The sequence below is a fragment of the Hyphopichia burtonii genome, assembly GCF_001661395.1.
Source record: "Hyphopichia burtonii NRRL Y-1933 unplaced genomic scaffold HYPBUscaffold_5, whole genome shotgun sequence".
In the NCBI taxonomy this organism is placed as follows: domain Eukaryota; kingdom Fungi; phylum Ascomycota; class Pichiomycetes; order Serinales; family Debaryomycetaceae; genus Hyphopichia; species Hyphopichia burtonii.
In genome coordinates this window covers 264,188-286,322 of record NW_017963732.1, presented here as the reverse complement: position 1 = coordinate 286,322, position 22,135 = coordinate 264,188, and the positions used below count along the sequence as shown (strand labels likewise).

General features: G+C 35.8%; 12 protein-coding genes across 12 annotated transcripts; 7 read left to right on the top strand and 5 right to left on the bottom strand.

The window, feature by feature from the left end:
• The first annotated feature begins 25 nt into the window (after positions 1 to 25).
• AHP2 (Ahp2p) lies at positions 26 to 835 on the top strand. Its single transcript, XM_020221451.1, has one exon. It carries the CDS (start codon positions 204 to 206, stop codon positions 771 to 773), a length of 570 nt encoding a protein of 189 aa, XP_020075474.1. The 5' UTR covers positions 26 to 203; the 3' UTR covers positions 774 to 835.
• Positions 836 to 864: 29 nt separating this feature from the next.
• On the bottom strand, positions 865 to 1,353 carry CYP1 (peptidylprolyl isomerase; the record flags this gene model as incomplete). Its single annotated transcript, XM_020219258.1, has 1 exon — positions 865 to 1,353. One exon carries the CDS (start codon positions 1,351 to 1,353, stop codon positions 865 to 867), a length of 489 nt encoding a protein of 162 aa, XP_020075473.1.
• Positions 1,354 to 4,078: 2,725 nt separating this feature from the next.
• HYPBUDRAFT_153263 (uncharacterized protein) lies at positions 4,079 to 5,360 on the top strand. Its single transcript, XM_020221450.1, has one exon. The coding sequence runs from the start codon at positions 4,122 to 4,124 to the stop codon at positions 5,349 to 5,351; it is 1,230 nt and encodes a 409-aa protein (XP_020075472.1). The 5' UTR covers positions 4,079 to 4,121; the 3' UTR covers positions 5,352 to 5,360.
• A 137-nt stretch (positions 5,361 to 5,497) lies between these two features.
• HYPBUDRAFT_149274 (mitochondrial 37S ribosomal protein uS13m) lies at positions 5,498 to 5,863 on the top strand (the record flags this gene model as incomplete). The annotated part of the gene is made up of 1 exon (XM_020220190.1): positions 5,498 to 5,863. One exon carries the CDS (start codon positions 5,498 to 5,500, stop codon positions 5,861 to 5,863), a length of 366 nt encoding a protein of 121 aa, XP_020075471.1.
• A 109-nt stretch (positions 5,864 to 5,972) lies between these two features.
• Positions 5,973 to 8,765, bottom strand: HYPBUDRAFT_167394 (Zn(II)2Cys6 transcription factor; the record flags this gene model as incomplete). The annotated part of the gene is made up of 2 exons (XM_020222768.1): positions 8,687 to 8,765; positions 5,973 to 8,624 (listed from the first exon to the last, which is right to left on the bottom strand). The coding sequence occupies exons 1-2, from the start codon at positions 8,753 to 8,755 to the stop codon at positions 5,973 to 5,975; spliced, it is 2,721 nt and encodes a 906-aa protein (XP_020075470.1). The 5' UTR covers positions 8,756 to 8,765.
• Positions 8,766 to 9,638: 873 nt separating this feature from the next.
• Positions 9,639 to 11,138, bottom strand: HYPBUDRAFT_149272 (rRNA-processing protein; the record flags this gene model as incomplete). Its single annotated transcript, XM_020220189.1, has 1 exon — positions 9,639 to 11,138. The coding sequence occupies one exon, from the start codon at positions 11,136 to 11,138 to the stop codon at positions 9,639 to 9,641; it is 1,500 nt and encodes a 499-aa protein (XP_020075469.1).
• A 1,304-nt stretch (positions 11,139 to 12,442) lies between these two features.
• PGA1 (Pga1p) lies at positions 12,443 to 12,897 on the top strand (the record flags this gene model as incomplete). Its single annotated transcript, XM_020219256.1, has 2 exons — positions 12,443 to 12,447; positions 12,478 to 12,897. The coding sequence occupies 2 exons, from the start codon at positions 12,443 to 12,445 to the stop codon at positions 12,821 to 12,823; spliced, it is 351 nt and encodes a 116-aa protein (XP_020075468.1). The 3' UTR covers positions 12,824 to 12,897.
• Positions 12,898 to 13,027: 130 nt separating this feature from the next.
• Positions 13,028 to 13,943, top strand: EIF4E (translation initiation factor eIF4E; the record flags this gene model as incomplete). Its single annotated transcript, XM_020222767.1, has 1 exon — positions 13,028 to 13,943. Exon 1 carries the CDS (start codon positions 13,311 to 13,313, stop codon positions 13,941 to 13,943), a length of 633 nt encoding a protein of 210 aa, XP_020075467.1. The 5' UTR covers positions 13,028 to 13,310.
• Positions 13,944 to 14,121: 178 nt separating this feature from the next.
• Positions 14,122 to 15,030, bottom strand: HYPBUDRAFT_110763 (uncharacterized protein; the record flags this gene model as incomplete). Its single annotated transcript, XM_020218781.1, has 1 exon — positions 14,122 to 15,030. The coding sequence occupies one exon, from the start codon at positions 15,028 to 15,030 to the stop codon at positions 14,122 to 14,124; it is 909 nt and encodes a 302-aa protein (XP_020075466.1).
• A 183-nt stretch (positions 15,031 to 15,213) lies between these two features.
• HYPBUDRAFT_125806 (uncharacterized protein) lies at positions 15,214 to 19,363 on the top strand. Its single transcript, XM_020219345.1, has 4 exons — positions 15,214 to 15,435; positions 15,514 to 16,895; positions 17,073 to 18,174; positions 18,508 to 19,363. Exons 1-4 carry the CDS (start codon positions 15,302 to 15,304, stop codon positions 19,280 to 19,282), a joined length of 3,393 nt encoding a protein of 1,130 aa, XP_020075465.1. The 5' UTR covers positions 15,214 to 15,301; the 3' UTR covers positions 19,283 to 19,363.
• On the bottom strand, positions 19,334 to 20,093 carry SLD5 (DNA replication protein; the record flags this gene model as incomplete). The annotated part of the gene is made up of 1 exon (XM_020221449.1): positions 19,334 to 20,093. The coding sequence occupies exon 1, from the start codon at positions 20,058 to 20,060 to the stop codon at positions 19,335 to 19,337; it is 726 nt and encodes a 241-aa protein (XP_020075464.1). The 5' UTR covers positions 20,061 to 20,093.
• Positions 20,094 to 20,212: 119 nt separating this feature from the next.
• Positions 20,213 to 22,121, top strand: HYPBUDRAFT_12102 (uncharacterized protein; the record flags this gene model as incomplete). The annotated part of the gene is made up of 1 exon (XM_020219255.1): positions 20,213 to 22,121. The coding sequence occupies exon 1, from the start codon at positions 20,259 to 20,261 to the stop codon at positions 22,119 to 22,121; it is 1,863 nt and encodes a 620-aa protein (XP_020075463.1). The 5' UTR covers positions 20,213 to 20,258.
• Positions 22,122 to 22,135: the final 14 nt, after the last annotated feature.

Genomic DNA, 22,135 nt, shown 5'->3' with positions numbered 1-22,135 from the left:
GACATCAATCAATTACTCAATTGACATCAATCAATTACTCAATTGACATCAATCAATTACTCAATTGACATCAATCAATTACTCAATTGACATCACGTCAATTGACGCTACTGGTCGACCAGGCATCACGTGCGCGCAACTCTAGGTATATAAAGGGAGTAGAACCCCCCGGGCATACTTTTCAACTCACCAACGACAGTATCATGAGTCTTAGTGAAGGAACCAAATTTCCAGAAGGAGTTGAATTCTCCTATATCCCAATTGAATTTGCCACGCTTGCCCAAGATGATGGGTTGGCTTGTGCTAAACCATTACCCTTGAAGTTAGATAAGTTATTTAAAGATCACTCCGGTACCAATACTGCTTTTGTATTTGTTCCAGGAGCATTTACTCCAACCTGTACTGAAGACCATATTCCGGGGATATTGAAACAATTGAAGCAATTGAAGAGGGAACAGAACATTGGAGCAGTTGTGATTGCCAGTGCCAATGATCCATTTGTTATTAATGCCTGGGGGAAATTGTTACTCAAACAATTGGGGATTAGGGGAAGTGAAGAAAATCCCAAGATTATCTTTGCCAGCGACGGGAATGCATCATTCAGTGGGAAATACTCTAATAGTTTAGATTTGTCTAGTAAAGGATTTGGTGTTAGAACCGCCAGATACGCTTTTATTGTTGGACAAGACCAAACCATTAAATATTTTGGTAAAGAAGAGGTTAGTGGGGTCAATAAGAGCGGTATTGATGCGTTAATGAATGCAAAATTATAATTCTACATAATTGATGATGTATAATAATTCTACATAATTGATGATGTATATTTTATCTTATTTTATTTTTTTTTGATGTAACTTAAATTACTTACAATTCACCAGAGGCATCAATGGTAATTCTAGCCTTGGTGGTACCAGAAGAAGAACCGTAAGATTCAATGGTCTTGACAACATCGTAACCGTCAATGACTTCACCAAAGACAACGTGTTTACCATCTAACCATGGACATGGAACAGTGGTAACGAAAAATTGAGAACCGTTGGTATTTGGACCAGCGTTAGCCATGGATAATAAACCTGGTTTGGTGTGCTTTTTAGCAAAGTTTTCATCAGCAAATTTTTCCCCGTAGATGGATTTACCACCGGTACCGTTACCTCTGGTGAAATCACCACCTTGTAACATGAATTGAGGAATAACTCTGTGGAAAGCGGAAGAAGCGTAACCAAAACCTTTTTCACCAGTACATAAGGCTCTGAAATTTTCAGAGGTTTTTGGAACAACGTCGTTGTATAATTGGAAAGTGATTCTCCCTAAAGAAGAACCATTGGCAGAGACATCGAAATAAACTTTAGACATTTTGGAATTGGAATTGGAATTGAATTGGTAAATTGAGCTTTTTCAACGAAAAATGAATCAACCGATGAATTTATATGAAAATTTTTGGGGATTGAACAGCGAGGGCAAAAAATGGCAAATCTGAAGCGTTGCACTACCACTACCACCCCATTACCAATTATTGCTAAATTCGAAAGTGACCTGGCTACGATGATTGTATTGTCGAATGGGGGGTTCAATCCAGGGTTGGGCTCGTTCAATCGCCGGCTGGTGCCAGTGGCTGCTGCTGCTGCCCCCGTCAGTCGTACTTCTGCTGTCCAGGGACCGTCTAGACCCCTGGCACGTGCCGGGAACCGTTGCTCCTCTGGGTGCATGGGTCTTTGTTTTGCAAATAAATCGCATTTCTCCCAGAAAACACCTGTACACTATACACTATACACTATACACTATACACTATACACTATACACTATACACTATACACTATACATACTATACATACTACATACTATACATACTATACATACACTGTGTGTAAGATACCGGTAGCTCATGAGTGTATAGATAGCATGGCTGTATGAAATATGCTGAAGTATGGTGTAAGTATGAATACATTAAGCGATGGAATGGTTATATGTCATGTTTAGAGTTTAGCATGACTGGAGTCCACTTCTTATGTAGCCTATTATACTGCTATTATACTACTGTTGTACTAATATTACACTACTGTTGTACTAATATTACACTACTGTTGTACTAATATTACACTAATGTTATACTACTGTTATACTAATATTACACTACTGTTATACTAATATTACACTACTGTTATACTAATATTACACTACTGTTATACTAATATTACACTACTGTTGTACTAATATTACACTACTGTTATACTAATATTACACTACTGTTNTACTAATATTACACTACTGTTATACTAATATTACACTACTGTTGTACTAATATTACACTACTGTTATACTAATATTACACTACTGTTATACTAGTATACTACTAGTATACTTTTGTAGTCTATTCTACTATACATTGACCAATTTAACTATTTTGAAGTTTAAACCAATTATTGCAAAATAGTCGCTAGTTCTCGACAGTATTGGTGTGATATGATATCATATAGTCAGATATGGTCTTTTATTGAACACCGCTGAAACAAGCCGTCAGTAGTACAGATTACCTACTCCTACCATTATACTACCTGTACTGCTTATACTACCTGTACTGCTTATACTACTTATGCTACTTATCCTACTTGTATACTTTTACTAGACTGTTTCTACGGGTGGTGTACGGAGGGCTTGCTCCTACGCCAAACGACAAAACAAAACAAAAACAAAACAACAGTTACCGTACGTCAGTGATCCAATTGCCACACTATAACCAGCTCTCGAGAAATGGCCATAGAACCCTCGAGTAGACCACTACTCCGTAAACAAATAAACAAAACCCAGTAACGAAAAGCACCGAAAAACGAAAGAAAACGAACCAAAAAAAGACCAAAAAAAAAAAAATCAAACAAAAAAAAAAAAAAACAAAAAAAGCGCCAAAGGACACAGGGAAAAAAGTCCAAATCGTTAATTTAATTTTTTTTTTAACTACTTCTTTTCTTCTTGGAAAACTCAATTTATCGATTGATATATCTTAATCTAGTCTAATCACAATGGATAAGCTCAAGGAAGTATGTTAGTTCAGTTTTGCAAGGTATTAGGAAAAGGTTAAAGCTTTGCCCCATTGGAAAGCGCTTAAGCGCTTACCAATTTTGCCTTTATACCAAGATTCGTCATAATACCGAATGAAGTTCGATTGATCTGTTGGCTAAATTATGGACAAGCGGAGGATCATTAGTGGATGGCTTTGGATCTGGATGATCTGGACGATCCAGTTGATCTGATTGATCTGGATGATCTGTCCTCAAATTACTGCGTGGCATTCCCAAACAATGATTTTACCCAACGATTAGTCGAATTTATGCTTTAGATTCATTTACTAACGATTTACCTCTAGAAAATTAGTAACTTGAAATTAGATGCTGAAAAATGGCAAGAAAAATCTGATGATTTAACCGAACGTATTAAAGAATTAGAACAAGAAAATTTAGATAAAGATCATCAAATTCAAGCTTTAACTCGTAAAAATAATGTTTTAGAAGAACAAGTTGAAAAATTGGAAACTGACTTGGATGAAATTAAACAAACCGCCGATGAATCTCATTCCTTGAAAACTTCAAATGAAAACTATACCAAGAAGAATCAAGTCTTAGAAGAAGAATTAGAAGAAGCTGATAAAAATTTAAAAGAAACTACTGAAAAATTAAGAGAAACCGATATTAAAGCTGAACAATTAGAAAGAAAAGTTGCTTCTTTAGAATCTGAAAAAGAAGAATGGGAAAAGAAATTCGAAGAATTAACCCAAACTTATAATAACGCTAAAGCTGAATTAGAAGAAATTAGTCAACAATTAGAAGCTATCTAAACTTAATTTCTCTTACTCTATGAGATGATTTTATCCTACCTTTTTTTTTTTTTTTGCCCCTCCATTAGATATCCAATTAACAGGATCAAATATTAGTATTTTGTATTAATCTGTAGCCCTCGTATATTAAGTCATTAACTATGTTGTTTATCAACCAAACGATTGATCCCCTCAGTCATCTTATCTTGTTCATCTCTGAGAAAATTTCACAGACTGATTTTTTTTTTTTTTTCAAATATAATCCCGTCTAATCTCTTTTCTTTTCAATATATCTATTTGTTTAAATGAATATTAAATGTCACTTCTCGAGAATATAAGGAGAAGATTAACTCATCAATTAGAATCTCATACTGTCGATGATGATTATACCACTTCCTGCAATCGTTCCCCCTCGTCCCATACTATGAATTCTTTCCGGGTGAACCCCGAATTACCATCTGATCCTTCTCCTTTACCTCCTCCATCTTTTGAACAGTCTCGGGTTCAACATGTAACTGATCCTTATGATCCCGATGAATTAGTTCCTTCTTATGAATCTTCCCAATTACTCCATGAACAACAACAAAGAGAATTGACTGACTTGACTCGTCCTCTTTCTCAATCAATACCCACTTCTTCCAATGTTTCAAGATCAAATTCTTTAATGCTATACCCAAGAAGCGCTTCTCTGTCTAATTTAAGAAATACTTTCATTAATAATTTACATCATAGTCATCAACTACATCAACAAAATAGTCGTCCTTCCTCTATACGACGTCTCAATTCAAATCATAGCCTTCATGATCCTAATACCTTGGATCCTTCAAGTGACGAAGATCCAAATAATGATACTAATTGGAATCATCAGTCTATTCGTAAAAATAATGGTAAAAGATCTTTGAAAAAAATTGGTTTAAAATTCTTAAATGCAAGACAACATTTCCTTCTTGCTTGTTGCCGTGATCTTTCCCTAGCTCCTCCAGTAATCGGTTTAATTCAACTGTGGAGAAGGTCTTTCTTCAACTCATCCCCTATAAATCTTTCTTCTAATTTATCAAATTCAGATCAAAAGATTATCGCAATAACAACCGCTAGATCTTCAGAACATTTCTTGACCGGTGTATGGTGCTTGGTTGCTGGATATCTACTGTATCAAGTCCTTGATGGCTTAATGGTTCGTTGGATTGTAACTTATTCAACCGCTGCTGCAATTGTTCGTATGTTATCAATGTCTACCATAATAATCACCATCGAACAATATCTTGTGGCTTCTCTTTCTGCAGAAGGTTACAAATACGGCCTACATATCTGGATCTTAATCAGTTGTTGTTTAACTTTAGCATATATCGTCCAAAATTTTGTGACTTCTAATTTAGATTTAAAGGGTAAAAGAAGAGCTAGATTTTTTGATTTCTATAATATCGTCGTCTTCGCCGTGGTTCCAATTGGTTTGGCGAGTTTCATCACTATGATTGGTTTACTAAGGTCTCTTCTTATCCTAAGACTAGATATAGAACAACAAAAACTGAAGTATAGTAAAAATTAATATAAAGCATTCATCTTGTATATATAATTATGTAGATGTGGTACGGGTGTTCTAAATGAAAAGTTTTATTTTATTTTAGTTTTTTTTTTTTGGTTTTATGAAAATTTCTAACGTCTACTTCATTCACTTAACCAACTTAGGACAATATGGCCGTTCACATATTCGGTAAAGCCATTAAGCATAACGCCTTGGTCAGAATAGGGCTTGCTAAGAGAATTTTCGGTGTTGGATATAATACTGCTGAAAGATTATGTGCAAAAGTTGGAATCTACCCACAAATGAGAATGAATCAACTTACTGAACCCCAAATTATGGCTATTAATAAAGAATTATCCGAAATGGCAGTTGAAAATGAGTTAAAAGCCAAGATTTTGAGCGATATCAAATTGAAAAGATCTATTGGTTCTTATGCTGGTCAAAGACACGCAGCCGGTTTACCAGTTCGTGGTCAAAGAACTAGAAATAATGGTTATATTGCCGGTAAATTAAACAAAGTCGAAAGAAGATTATAGTTATTCGATTTCTTTCTTGTACATAGACTACTTCCTTAATATATCAAGTTAAACGTAATCATCATGCATTTGTAAATAGAATTAAAACTATATACAGTAGAGAAACATACTATAAATAAGGGACATAATCTGAAGTAGTTGATTCTCCCCTCCATATGCTTCTAAGTTTAGTTAATGATTTTTCAACTGATCTAATTCCTAATTTTTGCAATGATCTGAAAAACAATTCAATTTTCATTTGTGATATGTGTTCTAAACAATTTAGTCCACAGATTAAGATAGAAGAATGACACATCATTAAACGACGATCTTGTAATATTGCGTTTTCTGGTAACGATAATACATGATCAAAATCAAAATTAGGATCTTGGAAATCAATATTATAAAAAAAATAACAATAACTCAAGATTTTTTCAACAGTTTTTTGAACTAATGGAGATTCAGTTGGTAAATTCAAGAAATTAGCATTGGTTAATAAGACCAAATACAATGCTTGTATGTGAATTTTATCAGATAGATCATACCATGAAAATACAATATCTCTATGATAACCATAAGCCTCTGGAGGAATCGTTAAAATCCCTGATCCTCTTGGATAAAAAGGGTTCTCTTTAGTTACTATAATATCATGAGAGATCAATTTAAACTTGTGAGCTTCATGAAATAAATGAATCAAAAATGATAAATCGAGTGGATCAACTACTTGATCTCTTGATTTTTGTACTTTTAAGGATACTTTAACAAATTGAATGTACAAAGTTGTAGCTTGAGATGAAAATCCTAAAAAGACATTATATCCATCGGGTAATATGAAACCTGATTGCATAGCTAATGGTTTATGACCTTCATATAAAACTGGTTTTAAAATATCATCCAATTCATTTTGTGATTGAATAGCGCCACCTAAGGGGTTAGTTAAAACAGCTATAAATTCAAAAGATGCAAACCAAGTGGTTGCTAAGATGATTGTTGGATTCATTGGTTTATAAATTCCAACATATTTTTGAAACAAATCATTGGCACCTTTTAGATGAGATCTCCAGATACCGTTTGACGTTCCAACGGTATCAGTTACCAACAATAATGAGGATAAAATCAAAGGTTCAATATTATCTAAAGTCTTATCATGACTTTCGAAGATGGAAGTCAAATTTTTTTGACAAAGAGTGGAGAAATGTTTTCTTGCATGTCCATCTTTTGGATCTTTTGTGAAGAACCATTCATAATTTGCAGTAATTGAAATAATGGCATGCAATAAAAATGGAGTTTTAAGGGCATGAGTTAATAAAATTTTTGTTAAAAAATGTTTATCACCACTAGGTGATAATGACATCAACCATAAAGAATACTTTTCTCTAAATAATTTTAAATAATTTTTGGAGCCGTCAACTACATCGAATGCCGAAATTAAATCATGAATCATTGAATCATTTTCAAACACGTCGGGTTGAGGTTTATCGTTATTGAATAATTCTTCAAAATTCACCTCGATGGAATCCTTTGAATCAGTAAATAAATCTTGTACATCCATAGTCATCAAAACATTTAATCCTTGAGCTAATTCTGAAGCGTCGTTAATCAATACATCGTTAGGAATCATATTAGGGTTTGTAGGTTGTAAATTTTGATTCGGAGGAGGAGAATACGGAACATTATTGGTGGAAGGAGTTAAATAAGTGGTGGGTGTTAATCCAGAAAAATTAAATTGATTTGGATTAGGCAGATGTGCAGTTGATAGACTACCTGGTATGTTTGAGTGTCGTATTGGGATATAGTGTTGTTGAGGAGGTGGTAAAGTTGGAACATTGGAAGCGTGGAAAAGTTCAGTCGAGCTTTGATTTTTCTTCAATGGATCATTTTCCGAATGAATCAATGGGGGTAATTTATTCAATGATACCGATGATGAATGAGTGGTTACTGGTAAGCTTGGAGGTTGAATATTATTGGGATGAGAATTTGATTTGGGCTGACTGGTTGGACTTCGGCTTTGAGTTTCATTTTGGTTTTGGTTTTGACTTTTTTGGGTTTGACTTTGGTGACTTTGGCTTTGGCTACGAGAATGGCCGTGACTTAATGGGTATTGATACTGCTGATTTATAGAAGTAAAAGATTGGTTATGCGGAAGAGAGCTCGACGTAGATCTCGAGTGGAGATTGGATATTTGAGGAGGTAACTGGGGAGGTAATTGATGCGGTAACTGAGGAGGCAACTGAGGAGGTAATTGGGGAGGTAACTGAGGAGGTAATTGGGGAGGTAACTGAGGAGGTAATTGATGAGGTATTTGTGGAGGTAACTGATGGGTTAGTTGAGGATGTAATTGATTTGGACCCTGGGGAGCCAAATGGGGAAGTAACGGTGGTTGTTGAGGAGGTAATTGGGAATGAGTGGTATCGCTTCTAAAACTATCATTATTAGAAATGGAGGAAGTATTTGAAGAAGTGATTGAGATCTGATTACCTGAATCAGATTCCAATTTAACAGTCTTTGGAGACGAAGAGCTGGACAGATGAACTAAATTTGGAGATTCAAGCTTGGAATTCAAACTTTTAGTAGATGACTTGACTTCTTTGATAAGTTTTTGTTCCTCCAATTTTTTCAATTGACCTTTAGACTTATCGGTATAATCTTCATGATTCAACATGATAAATTGGGAATGAACTTGAACTTTTTTACGAGGTTGTGGAAGCTTGGTTTGATAAGTATAGGAGCAGTTTTTTTGAACTTTACTGCAATTCTGACACACTGGCTTCTGTTCATCACACTGTTGAAGAAATGTTAGTAATCTCGGAAATTGCATAAAAATTGCAACTATATTAAACGTACTTTTATTTTCCTAGACTTGCATTCCATACATCCCTTTCTACTGTAAGTTCTCTTCTTTATAATAGACATTATACAAGCAGAAGGTGAAACTGGCTTATTTCAATTAGGGTTACTTTATTTTTCAAACGTTAAAGAAGAATATCATTAAAGGAATCAAAATGCCAAAAAAATCAAAAAAAAAAAAAAAAAAAAAAAAAAGCCAAAAAAAAAAAAAAAAAAAAAAAGACTGAAACGAATAAAGAACCAAAAAATCAAATAAAATACACAGAAATTCAATTTCTACCAACGAGTAAACAAAGACTTCGAACGAAAATGGTAAAAGGGGTTCAAATGATATTCTCGAGAAGGTTCTGAAACCTCGAGTTTATTGCGTGGACGAATGGTTTCATAATTCTATTGAATACTCAAAAGAAAACAAGGGGGTTGGGGGGTTTTCATTGAGGATTTCCCTCCCTAAGCCCAGAGACAAACTCAATAATGAAAGGACTATAAAGTTAATAAGGAATTGAACAGAACAAGACAAATTAAAAAAAAGAAAAAAGAGGAGGACAAAGAAAACAAACAACACAAGGTAAATAAGTAAATAGCATAGCTAATGACAACGGAATAACAAGGTATTTCGAGCGGAATGCTGACTACGTCAACCAATCAGCACGCAGGTGTTGAAGGCCCGTACCAGTCCAGGGTAAACAATTACCGACCCCAGCAGCAGGCTGGCTTTAAACTGGTTGCAAACTAAAAATCGGAAATTAATTATTCCATTGGGGGTATGTCAAAAACGCATCTCTAATGAGCCATCGCGGGTAATTTCGTCTGTTTTAGGTTATTTAATTCCAAACGTTGGTTTAGTTCATGCGCCGGCAAAAACACCCGTGCCCACAGATTTCACTCGCACTTACAAAAACACTTACAAAGAAACTGCAAAAACTGCAAAACAGGAAAAGTATGTACATTAACCAAACAACTTGATGGAGTTGTCATTATCAATGATATCCGAGTCACGGTCATCGTCGGAGTGTTCGTCTTCAAGCTCGTTCATGTTGACTTTTTGGCCTAGAAGCGAGGCAAAGAATTCGTCGATTTGATCATCATTCCATGTCCAATTACTTTGGGGAGTTTCAAAGTTACTAATTGGTTCTTGGATTTGGTATCTTAACTTCCTACCTTTGGAGGCTTTTGTATCGACGTTTTTCTTTAATTTATGGGCTTTTTGGGCACTTCTTAATGCGTAGGTTAATCCATTGGCTGGATTTGTTGATTGGATTTTTTTATCAACCAAATCATTGAGTAAAACCCGATAAAAATCTTCATCGTCAAAAATTGAATTCAATTCAATCAACTGATTTTTATTTTCATTATTATTTATTTGGCGAGGGATGTCTGGATTATAATCATCCTCATCTTGTTTTAAATCTTTTTCATCATCTCTGGTGAAGTTCTTGGTGTAATAGTCAATAGCTAAAGGAGTGATATTTCTACGATTTAATTTGGTCTTCTTGACTAGTCTATCCATATCAGATAAGTTATTGGATACTTGTTGTTCAGCATTTTGATTAATTGCCTTGAATTTCCCATTATTAATTGCAGTGGAACCAGACGAATTTTGGATTTTGGCCGACCATTTAATAAGTACTGATGATCTATACTTGTTCAAAATTGCATCGTGTTTACTAGTTGTTTCAAGATAAGTTGATAAACTTCTCTTTTTAGGATTAGGAGTTGTGGAAGTACCATCTTTTTCATTCAATTTATTTCTTAATTGGAAAATGCTGTCTAATAAGTCATAACATTTCTCAGTTGATGATTCAATTAATGAATTAGTTTTCTTGGTTGATAATTTTTCTGATTTTAGTGCCTGGAAATTGATTGGTAATTGATTTGAATTGGTTAATGCTTTTTGTATCTTCAAACGACTGTCGATAATTGAATCAAACATTTTTTGTTGTTGTAATATAGCAAAACCCTTAATTGAATCATTAGACGTAGATTGGGATAATCTATTTATAATATGCTTACGTTCTTGAGTTAATAAAGTTTTCAACTTACTTCTTTTAGCAACAAGATCTTCATCTTCTTGCTCATCCTCTTCTGGCTCGGACTCATCCGATGAATTAGATCTCAATGAGGCTCCGGAATCACTCTCTTCCTCTTCATCTTCCTCATCCTCACTAGGTTCACTAGGTTCTTCTCCGCTTTCTTCGGCTTCATCGTCAACCAAGTCTTGCCTACTGGTGACGTGCCCTTTATATTTCCCTCCAAGAGCAACTTTCTCGATATTTTTTCTTAATTTGGAATCACCAACCTTAACGTAATGATCATTCCCTGCTTCATCATCATTGGAATTCTCGGATTCGCTTTCTTCCGGTTGACGAAACTCGGTATCCTCTATATCGAAATCAGTTTGGGGTTTGCTGAGTTCGGCGATTTGCTCTGCCAATGATTTCTTAGCCATGGTTGCCTTACTGAATGCTGATCAAGGTGTTAGTAAGTTGAAAAGTATTCGATGAGCTTTAGTACAGAAAAAAAATTCATCTCATCAGAAGTAGTGCGCAAAACAATTGCAGTTTTAGCAGTAATTAAGAATGCTGCTCGATCTTATCTTCACAGACTGCTACCATTGATAAAGTGTGTTGTATCATTCCAGTCATAACATCTTTCGGGGTAATTTCATTCCTTTTATAAAAAGTCAGTAAATACGAATCAGTAGATCCACAAATGGAGAAGCTAATATACGAATCGGCTCACAAGTCGATACATATTAATGGGTATTTTGAATTACCTATTGACATACCTCTAGAATTACCTATTAATATTCCTAATGTCTACCAATATACCTAATATCTACCAATATACCTAATATCTACCAATATGCCTAATATCTACCAATATACCTAATATCTACCAATATACCTAATGTCTACCAATATACCTAATATCTACCAATATACCTAATATCTACCAATAAACCTAATATATATCAATATACCTATCAATATAACAATCAACATTAATATACGAATCACCAACCAAAACCAATACCCAGAGCATTATAAACAGCACATACCACCACACTGTTCTGATAGATCAATATATAAGTTGCAACTAAACCAGATGTACGGAGGTTTGGTCACGCTGAGATCCGAGGGCAACTGACGAAATCGTGCTTCCCAGGGTTCAATTCGGGCTTTTCAACGACTTTTTAAGCCAATCCAGATAAGTTGCTCGACATAGTCTAAGCAGCTGCCACACACACCCCCATTTACCCAGTCGCTGAAGTGGTCTGTGGCCAGTATACCAAACCCACAGTCTTGCCAGTAGCCAGTCCCCCCGGTTTGAAAAGACTGCCCAAGATCTAGCGTGGCTATGGGATTCTGAGCAACATTGAGGAGTGAGGCTGTATTCATTACCGACGGCATCAAGCGCAGACGGGCGTTCCGGGGAAAGTCGCGTATCGCGCGCAATCACGTGACCGTACAGTGGTTACCCCCACCACATCCGGTCGCACCGCACAAACCCACCGGGGACCGCTATTCCCCATACTCGGCTCAGGAACAAATATCAGCCCAAAAAACATTTCCTTTCGTTGCCAAAGGAGTTTTTTTGTTAGTTAAAAAACATAAGCAGAATAAAAACTACTCTGTTAATTAGTTATTTTTTTTTTTTAGTTATTAAACCACTCTTTGGACCAGTTTCATTAAATTAGTTTTACTTTTCTTTACTGATCGGTTTGCAGCACCATTTACATTCGCTTTAAACATGAAGTTGTATAATTTCTTAATAACATTTGTGAGTTTGATTTCATTAGTTGCCGGTTTGGCAAACCAAGGTGATGACGATAAAAAGACTAAAACCACATCGAAAACCACCGTTTGGGTCACCATTACTTCCAAGGGGAAGTTGGCTACCGTTTCTTCAATCTACAGTCAAACTTTTGCCAAAGCATACAGTTCAGCCACCGCTGATGCCAAATCCGGTGGGATTGGATTGGGTTCCATCAGTGGAGAAGTTGGTAAAGTCAGAAGTTATACCGAAACCACCATCAAGCAATCTAATGCTGGCCATGGCTTATACAAAAAGGAAAATGTTTACGGTGGTATATTTGGTGGATTGGTTTTGTTAGGCGGTGCCCTTCTCTAGTTTTCATTCATAAACCTTCTAGTTCTACTCTTTGTATATTACTTTAATGCTACTTGATAAAAAGACCGGTACATTCCTTGTAAGCAGACCCGTACACGTTTGCGATTAGACCCGTACATGTTGTTTTTGCAGAAATTTTTGTCTCGCTCGAAAATTTGGCATACTCACATTTACCTGTACTGGAGTTTACCCGTATCCTGAAGGATCAGACTACAGCACGGTGAAAGTAAAACAATTATCAGGGCAGAAATCGCTAACAAAAAGCCTAGAGATGGGTCGATCAGCAAGCGGCTAGATTCAGAAGAGCTTCCCAGCATAGTTAGCAGCTAAGAAGGTAAATCGGTAGCTGAAAATAGGTGTGCGAGAACAGAAAAAAACTTTCCAGTACTTATTAAGAAGAGGAAAAAGTCATCAACGACTTTACAAAAAAAAAAAAAGAGAGAGTTAAGCTAACTAAAATCTTTCAAAGGTAAGAACAACAGCAAAGATGTCTGAAGAATTGACTAAACAAACTGAAGATTTAACTTTAGATAAACAAGAAACTGTTTTATCAAGTAAAGAAGAATTTACTGCTAAGCATCCTTTGAATAGTAAATGGACTTTATGGTATACAAAACCACAAACTAATTCTCGTGAACAATGGCATGATTTATTAAAACCAGTTATTACTTTCTCATCAGTTGAAGAATTCTGGGGGATTTATAACTCAATTCCAGCTGCTAATCAATTACCATTGAAATCAGATTATCATTTATTTAAAGAAGGTATTAAACCAGAATGGGAAGATGAACAAAATTCAAAAGGTGGTAGATGGCAATATGCTTTTTCAAATAAACGTGAAATTTATAGTACTATTAATGATTTATGGTTAAGAGGTTTATTATCTGTTATTGGTGAAACTATTGAAGATGATGAAGATGAAGTTAATGGTATTGTTTTAAATATTAGAAAATCCGCCATTAGAATTGGTGTTTGGACTAGAGATTGTGATGAAAGTAAATTGAAAACCGTTGGTGAAAGATTGAAAAAAGTTTTAAAATTAGCTGATGAACAAAAAGTTGATTTTATGTCTCATGATGAATCAAATAAAAAGGGTAGTGAACCTCAAATTTTGATTTAGATTAACTTTTATTTCATTAGTGATTAGATTATAATCATTGGGTTGATTGGTTCTACTATCAATCATTCTTTTTTTTTTATCTCTGTGTCCTCCCCTGACTTATATATAAGTTCTGTATACATATAATATTTACATCTTTTTTCGAAAAAATTAATTACCTTCTTTGATTGTAAAACTACTAATATCCAACTGGATTCACTTGATCTTTAATAAATGCATGAATCTTTTCCCAATAAGCTGGCTGTATTACGGTATCATTATGAACTGAATTAGGAAACTTATAAAAAATCTTGTCTTCAGTTTTCAATAACTCATATATCTTATCCATATGTTCTGGTGGAACAATCTCATCTTTTCTTGCACTTAATAATAATGCTGGTATATTAGATGGGATATTAGGAATTAATTTTTCCAGATCCCATGTTTCCGATACAAAACTGGTAAAATACTTTAATGGTGGTAATACATGAGGCACCGTCTTGGGAATCGATAAAAAAGTATTCTCCAATATAATCGCATGGACTAATGAACTCATACTGGATGCAATATAAATTGCAACCGCTCCTCCCAATGATCTTCCATATAATATAAGTGATGATTCTTGATATTGTTCGTCTTCACTGGTTAAATAAGACATAACTCTTTGTGCATCAATCTTTAATCCGGCTTCACTGGGTTTACCACTGGATTTCCCATATCCTCTATAAGAATATATAAATACATTATATCTGAACTCTTTATAAAATAATGCAACAATCGGTAAGGCATGTCCAATATTCCCTGCATTTGGCGAAAGTATCACAATCGTCTTATTCGAATAATTGACAGAGTTTCGATCCTGTTTCAATGAATAACAATGTAAGGTCTCTCCATCTTCAGTCTTTAAATATACATTTTTGAATTCCGGCATATCATATTCATCAGGAGTGGCACAATATCCATGGCCATCATTCAAACTTGCCGGATATATCAATGTGGCCTGATACGAATATAAACCCAATAGCAGAAGGGCCATTACCCCTAAACTTATTTGACAAAACATTTTGCCAATTTTTAACAGTTTATAAAGTACAAGCGAAAGTGACATCACCATCAACACAAACAATAATCTTTTTTTTTTATCAGTTAACTCAATTCAACTTGCTCCTCCAACACTCGCAATTCTATCAGGCTTCAATGATTCCTGTGGTGGGTTTGACGGAACTTATGGAGAAAATCATACAACCCAGTACAACAAAAAAAATAACTTCAAGTTTAATGATAAAAGTATTTGAGTGTTGCACTAATTTTTTTTGAAGATATCAATTTTTATATCTAGAACCTTCAACCTCAACTAATCTTACATTATCCACGCCGTAATGTCTCAGAATAACAGCAATCATCTGAGTTTGGCGAAGTTTGCATTCAATATCTATGGGACATTGAATCAGTCTGAAGGCGCCAGTGCAACGTCCTCATTACCTTCTACTCCAAATAAATTATCAGCTTCTGCGTCTCTAGATCTGACAACTTCTTCAATTACTCCTGCAATTGGCTCGAGTTCACTTCCTCCGGCTCACGGACAACAGAGTGTTAACAAAACCAAACTTATATTCAATTGTGAGCGAGAGGTTTCGTGTTTATCCGAACTAAATTATCCTTTAAATAACATTGTTGGTTCTTATTATGATACTATCCCATCACATCATGTTTTAGTTGGTGGTAAAAACTATTTAAAACTCTTAGCATTGAACACTGACCAGTCGGCTATAATTAATGAAATAAACCTCCTTGATCAATATAATCCAGTTTATAATTCAAATTCAAGACTCCAATCAAATAAACTCAATAATGTTAATACCATAAAATCTCAAAAAGACTTGGTGGCTTGTGGTTTATCTAATGGTACCATATCTATTTATAAAGTTAATAATAATGGGAAATCAAGACTAATACATAAGTTTTCCGACCACAAAAGATGCATAAACTCACTCGATTTCATTGATAGCACATCTAACTTTGATGGTCCAAATCAGTTATTATCGGGTTCTCAAGATGGTACAATTAAGTTATGGGATTTGAGAAGCTCAGTTAACAAGCCGGTGATGACGGTCGCTTCCTCGTCTCACTCAGACCCGATACGATCCTGTCAATACTCTCCTCATAATACTGTTCGAAACAAGTTGACCGTATTATCGGTTCATGATTCAGGATCACTCTGTATATATGACTTAAGAACCCAAACTGGTGGTAATAATCCTAACAATAATAGTTACTCGCAGCATTCCCATCAAAACCAGATGTCATTGCCTGAAAGAAAATTGAACTTTCATAGTGGCCCTGCTTTGTCCTTACATATACATCCTGAAAAAGAATATGTTATAACCGGTGGTAGAGATAAGAAACTCTGTGTTTGGAATTATGGCGAAGCATCAAATCACCTGTCTAAAGTAAGTCCAGACTGCATAGTTCATACTTATGGTCCAGTAATGAAAGTACGGTGGAGTGAACATGCCGATTCCAGACCTGTATACTCTTCGGATGGTTATAACTATAGTAAGGATTCGATTTTTAATTATGACTTTGCATGTCTGTATCTCAATGAAGATACCACGATCACCGTTTACAATTTAAAACGTAAATTCATCCCAAAGGAGATTATTACTACTACTTCTAGAAAACCTTTTCAAAACTTCATTTGGGCCCGTAATAGAAATGGCCTAAGAAAATTATGGACAATTACAAAATCTAACCTCTTTGCATCTTATGAACTCGATTATATAACAGATGAATCATCTCCTAACATATTGAGACCATTGGATCATCTAAGTCAAGTCTCTGTTGATTGGAATAGTGCAGTAGGGGGTTTATGTTTTGTCGACCAAAGAAAAAATGAATTTCAATCCACTGTCGTGACACCCGATCATGAAGGTAGAAAGGATAGCTACTATTCTGAAACTTTCAATGAAAATAGTCAAGATTTTCAAAATGACTTTAGCCTGAATAACCAACCTGGGAATCTGGATTCTTCTGGGGGATGGGAAGATTCAAAAATGGACTCCCGACCTATTGAGCTACATAACTCCACAACACCCCATGATACTCCATTCGGACTCAGTGGGAACCGCTTTAGCGTTGGCTCTGTTCCAGTTGCATCTAACACTCAATTCAATTCGAATGGTACCTCCATCAACTCATCTCCAATGGAGAAACCACCTTTTATCAGAACATCTACCTATAACCCTTTGCTGCAAGCAAAATCGCCGTCCCCGATCCCCCAACAAAGAGCGAATAACACCATGGACGTTTTTGGTTTTGGTCCTGGAATAGGTAGTTCGAGCAGTTTGCAAAGACCGCCATTGAAAAGAAATGCGTCTCAGTCAACACAGGGTTCAGCAGCGTCTCAGGGATCGTCTCCAATACAGCAAGCCCATTTCACTCATCATAACCAACAAGCAAATTCACACGGTCAAACTCAGTCAAGAAGAGTCATTAATGTATATCACCCATCACCTTACTTGGTACCTTTATCCCTCCCTCTCCCACTCAATGACGATGAGGTATTCAAATGTCTAGCCGATAGCTACTTAATGGAGGTCCCGGAATCCTTCAATTTAGTTGACGTTTGTTTTATTAACGCAAGAATAGCAGCGGCTGTGAATAGATTCAGAGACTGTCAAATATGGAGAATATTAGCTGTCAGCCTTGAGCAGGACTCAAGTCATTACGATCATATAGACAACCGTGACACACATCTTTCAAATGGAAACCATCTAGAAAGTGAAAATTCCCATGATGATAAGTCAATTCTGTCAGATATTGGTAACATCGTCGGGTCTTATAATTCCAATTCTACTCTGACAACAAATTACGGCGGGGTTAATGGGACTGGAGGTGAAACAACCGGCGGTAACAGTGTTGAGTCATCTGGTGGATCTGGCCCCTTAAGCAACACTAAAGACAGAAACCTCCATGCGTTTACTGATCATAAAAATTCTTCCTCCCATAGTTTCATTGATTCGGGTGACCAGAGTATGTCCCAGGGATCTGGTGAAGTCGATTCAAGAAACAAAAAATTGAAGAATGATGATGAAAGTGCCATTGACGACGATGACTATAATGATAATGATCAACAGACAAAGGAGAAAGGTACGACGGATGACCTATTCAAACGCTCTGTGCCTATTAAAGAAAATTCAGTAAATACTGGAAGAATCAACAGCGCGTCATCTTCACCAATTAAGGTCAAGTCGTTGGAATCATCAGCTCCATTTAATGACGCCGAAGGATCTCCTAGAAATATCGCTGGGGCCAGAAATTATCCGGCTATACATAAATACTCCTTCGGAAACGCATCATTTCATAATAGACCCAGACCCAATTTAACGCAAGACTTGGATGATGAAAACTCCCATGTGATGAACAATGCAGTCTCGTCGATGGCATTTGCTCAATCTTCAGGTGGAAGTAGCCCAACCTACTTCAACCAAAGAATTCCGTCACCACACCATTCGTTTCACAGTAGTTCTCGGTCGCTCGCTTCAGATCTGTCGAGACGAAATTCGTCAGTAGTTGGAAGCCATAGATCATCGTCTTTTAATAATCCTAAATCATTTACTCCCAAAGACGTGTTCTTGGGTAAAAATGAACTAAATGAAGTCGATGAGAGACAAGAAGATCAAAAATCATTTGAAACAACCGATAAGAGAAGTGTCACAGCTAGATCTGAGCTTACGAGGGCCTTTCATGAGCGGAGCGAACCTTCACCAAATGAATATAACCAATCTTTTGACTTGTCGATTCCCTGGAGCACTACGAATTTACTAGAAAAGTCATTAGACTATGCTATGCATCAAGGAGATATTATAATGAGTGCAACATTAATACTTCTATTCTACGATTACTCAAATGAAGATCTTGGAGGTGTTATCAAAAAGCATGCTAGCTTGGAATGTATAGCATTATATGTTGAAATTCTTCGCAGAAAACAACTATTTACTAATGCAGTCAAAGTGGTGAAGGTGGCTCCAAAAGGATTACTGTCGGAACTAAATTACTTAACAAACAATGAGATAAATTTAAGATTTTACTGCAATTGGTGTCTGAAATTATTGGTGAATGAGAAATCAAAAGAATATCTTTCCCGTAAGCAGTCAGATGAATTCGGTTACTGGTACTGTGATGAATGTTCTAAGAAGCAGTACAATTGTGTTTACTGTAATGAACCTTGTAAAGGGTTAAATGTTGTGGTTAGTTTAAGATGTGGTCATAGAGGTCACTTTGGTTGTTTGAGAGAATGGTTCGTAGAAGGTGAAAATGTTGAGTGTCCTGGTGGTTGTGACGAATTAATCTTTGTTTAATTACTTAAAGTTATGTATCGTTATCTTGTATATAGACATTATTTGCATGATTTTATATTAACTCCACATCTCCCAATTCTAAATATTTCTTTATTAATTTGTACTTGACAACATAAATACCATTTTCTATCAATTCCAACTCCTCATCATCTCCCAAGGGTATATATATCGGCTTGGTACTTTTAACTCTTATGAAAACAGGAACATTCAAGTCCGGTTTCGTTATCATAGAGATTCCTGCCGATTCATCATCCAATAAAGTCAAGTAATCAGGAAGTTTCTTCAAAAAACTATTATTATAGAGCTGAGTCAATATTTTGAAGTGTTTTTGCATATAATCCTTCTCTTCAGTAGATAGTAATGTTTCATTTGACGGCATTTGAGACTCTTCGGCAGTCTCGTTTATGTAGAATATAGTGAAATCATCGATCTTCATCAACCTGATTCTTAGGTATAGACGAACCAAGTAAGATAACCGTTCAATATCGGTTTCAATAATCATTAACTGTAGTTTGAAGTCAGCACTAAGCATACCAGTATCACCATTAGAGTCTCCATATTCATGAGAGTCAAGTAGATATTGTTGCTGGCTGGATATTTGCTGTAAAACTAGGTCCATGAGGGTGTGTTTGTAGGGAAGTAGCTCTGGAGCCATCCTTTCGTTTAACATGGCAGTCACTAGCTCCTCTGAAAGACTCCTTTTTGGTGCATTCTTTTTGTTAACAAGGGTTGGATCAAATTCATTAAGTATATCATCAATCAGGAACGGGTCAGCCATGCTTTAAATCTTTGTTTAGCAAGATGCTTTAGGAGTCGATAAAATTCAGTAATTAATTTCATCTAATGAACAAAAAAAAAATCTGAAGTACGCGTTTTTGATACAGTGATGTTTTGATGTTTTGATCTACCAACACAATTCAAACGTTTAACCTACAATAGCTTCGTTCTTGAGGACTTCGCTTAGAAGAAAGGATCAATGGATAGACAGTCACTATTAGAGAAGAAAAGACAACGTTTGCAAGAATTGAAGCAGCGAAGGCTAGGTGAATCCGGTACAACTCTGGAAAACACATCATTCGAAGATATTGCCGACACTCTCAAACAACAGCCCAGTGAAGCCAGACAAGTTAGTGTTGCTATTCAAACAGACCAATTTCCAAAACCAAATCATTCAGATCCTGAGTCATACGTGCCTGGTCAATTCACCCGATCAGAAGGTGTGGTTACCTTTGATAAGGGTATACAAGTTGAGCCATTGATTCTTGACGATGAAAACTTGGAAGAAACATTACTAGAACCCCAGGCTAAGGAATTGCCATTAGTGACTGAGGATGAGAAACTTGGGAATGGTGAACATGAAGCTGCCGAAGTTGAAGTTGAAGTGAACCAAGAGCTTTTACAATCACTTAAAAGATTGAACAAGGTGATTGCAAAGGACCCAGGCTATCCTTCCCTATTTGCTGACTTTGCTAAAACCGTTCCCATCGCTGAGGGTGTAGACGATGCAGAGACTGAAAAATTAAAGACCCCCTTCCATATTGAACAAAGCTTACCACCTATTGAAGGAAGAAGCATAACTTCGATTGATATATCGAATTATCTTTCTGGACTATTGGTCGTTTCGTATTCTGGCACTTCAAAAACTAAAAAATCTGTGAATTCAGAAACATGTTCATCTCGCATACGCCATTCTCCTGGTTTGGCAGTCATTTATAGCATTAAAGAAGACAAGCCATTTCCTGAGATGTTTTTAGAATGCACATCTCCTATCAGTAGGGTGAGATTTGATAGATCGACTCCTTCTAAAATAATTGGTGGCTTAATTACAGGTAAGATAGTCATTTGGGATTTAGCTGACATTAAAGAGGATAAAATCGGTATTTTACCAACTTTGAAATCGTCTGTTATATCCTCAATTGGATCAACATTGGCGAATAGAAAGGATGAAAGTAGTGTCAGACTTATACACCATACTTCTCCTATCATGTATATTGATCAACTTTTCAGTGATCACAGCTCATCAATCCTCACAATCTCAAACGACGGAGTCATAAATGTTTGGTCGAGTAATTTACTTGAAACTCCAAAACTCAATTCAATCAAATTATATGCAACAACAGAAGCCAAATACTTAAACTCCAGTTTCATTGAGCCTGTGACAGTCGAAACAGCATTAACTATTGGTGGTAATTCGAATGATTTGATGAAGCATTCCAAGTCTTCTGCATCACATGATCCTGAATATAGATTTATGGATAAACTACTAGTAGGATCTAATTCGGGAGTAATTTATGCATTAGAAAATAATAAAGAAAGTGGTTTTATTAAATCAGTTCATGAGAATGAATTAGAAGGCGAAACAAGTCATGCTAATAAGATCGTGACAATGATTGAATTATCTCATAGAAATCAGTCTTACTTATTGACTTCACATCTTAATTGGACATTACAGTTATGGGACCTTATCGAAAAAGAACCAGTTCTTACTATACCAACATCATCTATAATAACAGCCGCGTGCGTAAGACCTGGATTCCCACTTCAGTTTGTGACTGTTGGTACATTTGATGAGAGTGAAGTGAAACCAACTATTCAATTTTGGGACTTAAATTGTAGATTAATGAACCCAATTACAGAATTACCTTTGGTAACAGATGAAGAGGTTCTTACTGCAACCAGCATTTTATTTAATGACTTGGGGAATAAATTAATAATTGGGTTTAGTGATGGTTCTGCAACAGTTTGGTCAATTGATGATGAGGCAATAAATGAGACTATTGAGAATAATGGAAATCTTGACGTTGATGAAGGATTTACTAGTTTAATGGCCCAGTCATAAAAGAAAAAGAGTGT

Bases quoted from the DNA above. Each gene is read 5' to 3' on its own strand.
- AHP2 (XM_020221451.1), top strand. From the start codon at position 204: ATGAGTCTTAGTGAAGGAACCAAATTTCCAGAAGGAGTTGAATTCTCC.
- HYPBUDRAFT_153263 (XM_020221450.1), top strand. From the start codon at position 4,122: ATGTCACTTCTCGAGAATATAAGGAGAAGATTAACTCATCAATTAGAA.
- HYPBUDRAFT_125806 (XM_020219345.1), top strand. From the start codon at position 15,302: ATGTCTCAGAATAACAGCAATCATCTGAGTTTGGCGAAGTTTGCATTC. The intron at 15,436-15,513 runs GTCTCTAGATCT...CGGACAACAGAG, and splicing joins AATAAATTATCAGCTTCTGC to TGTTAACAAAACCAAACTTA. The intron at 16,896-17,072 runs GTCAAGATTTTC...GCTCTGTTCCAG, and splicing joins TGAAACTTTCAATGAAAATA to TTGCATCTAACACTCAATTC.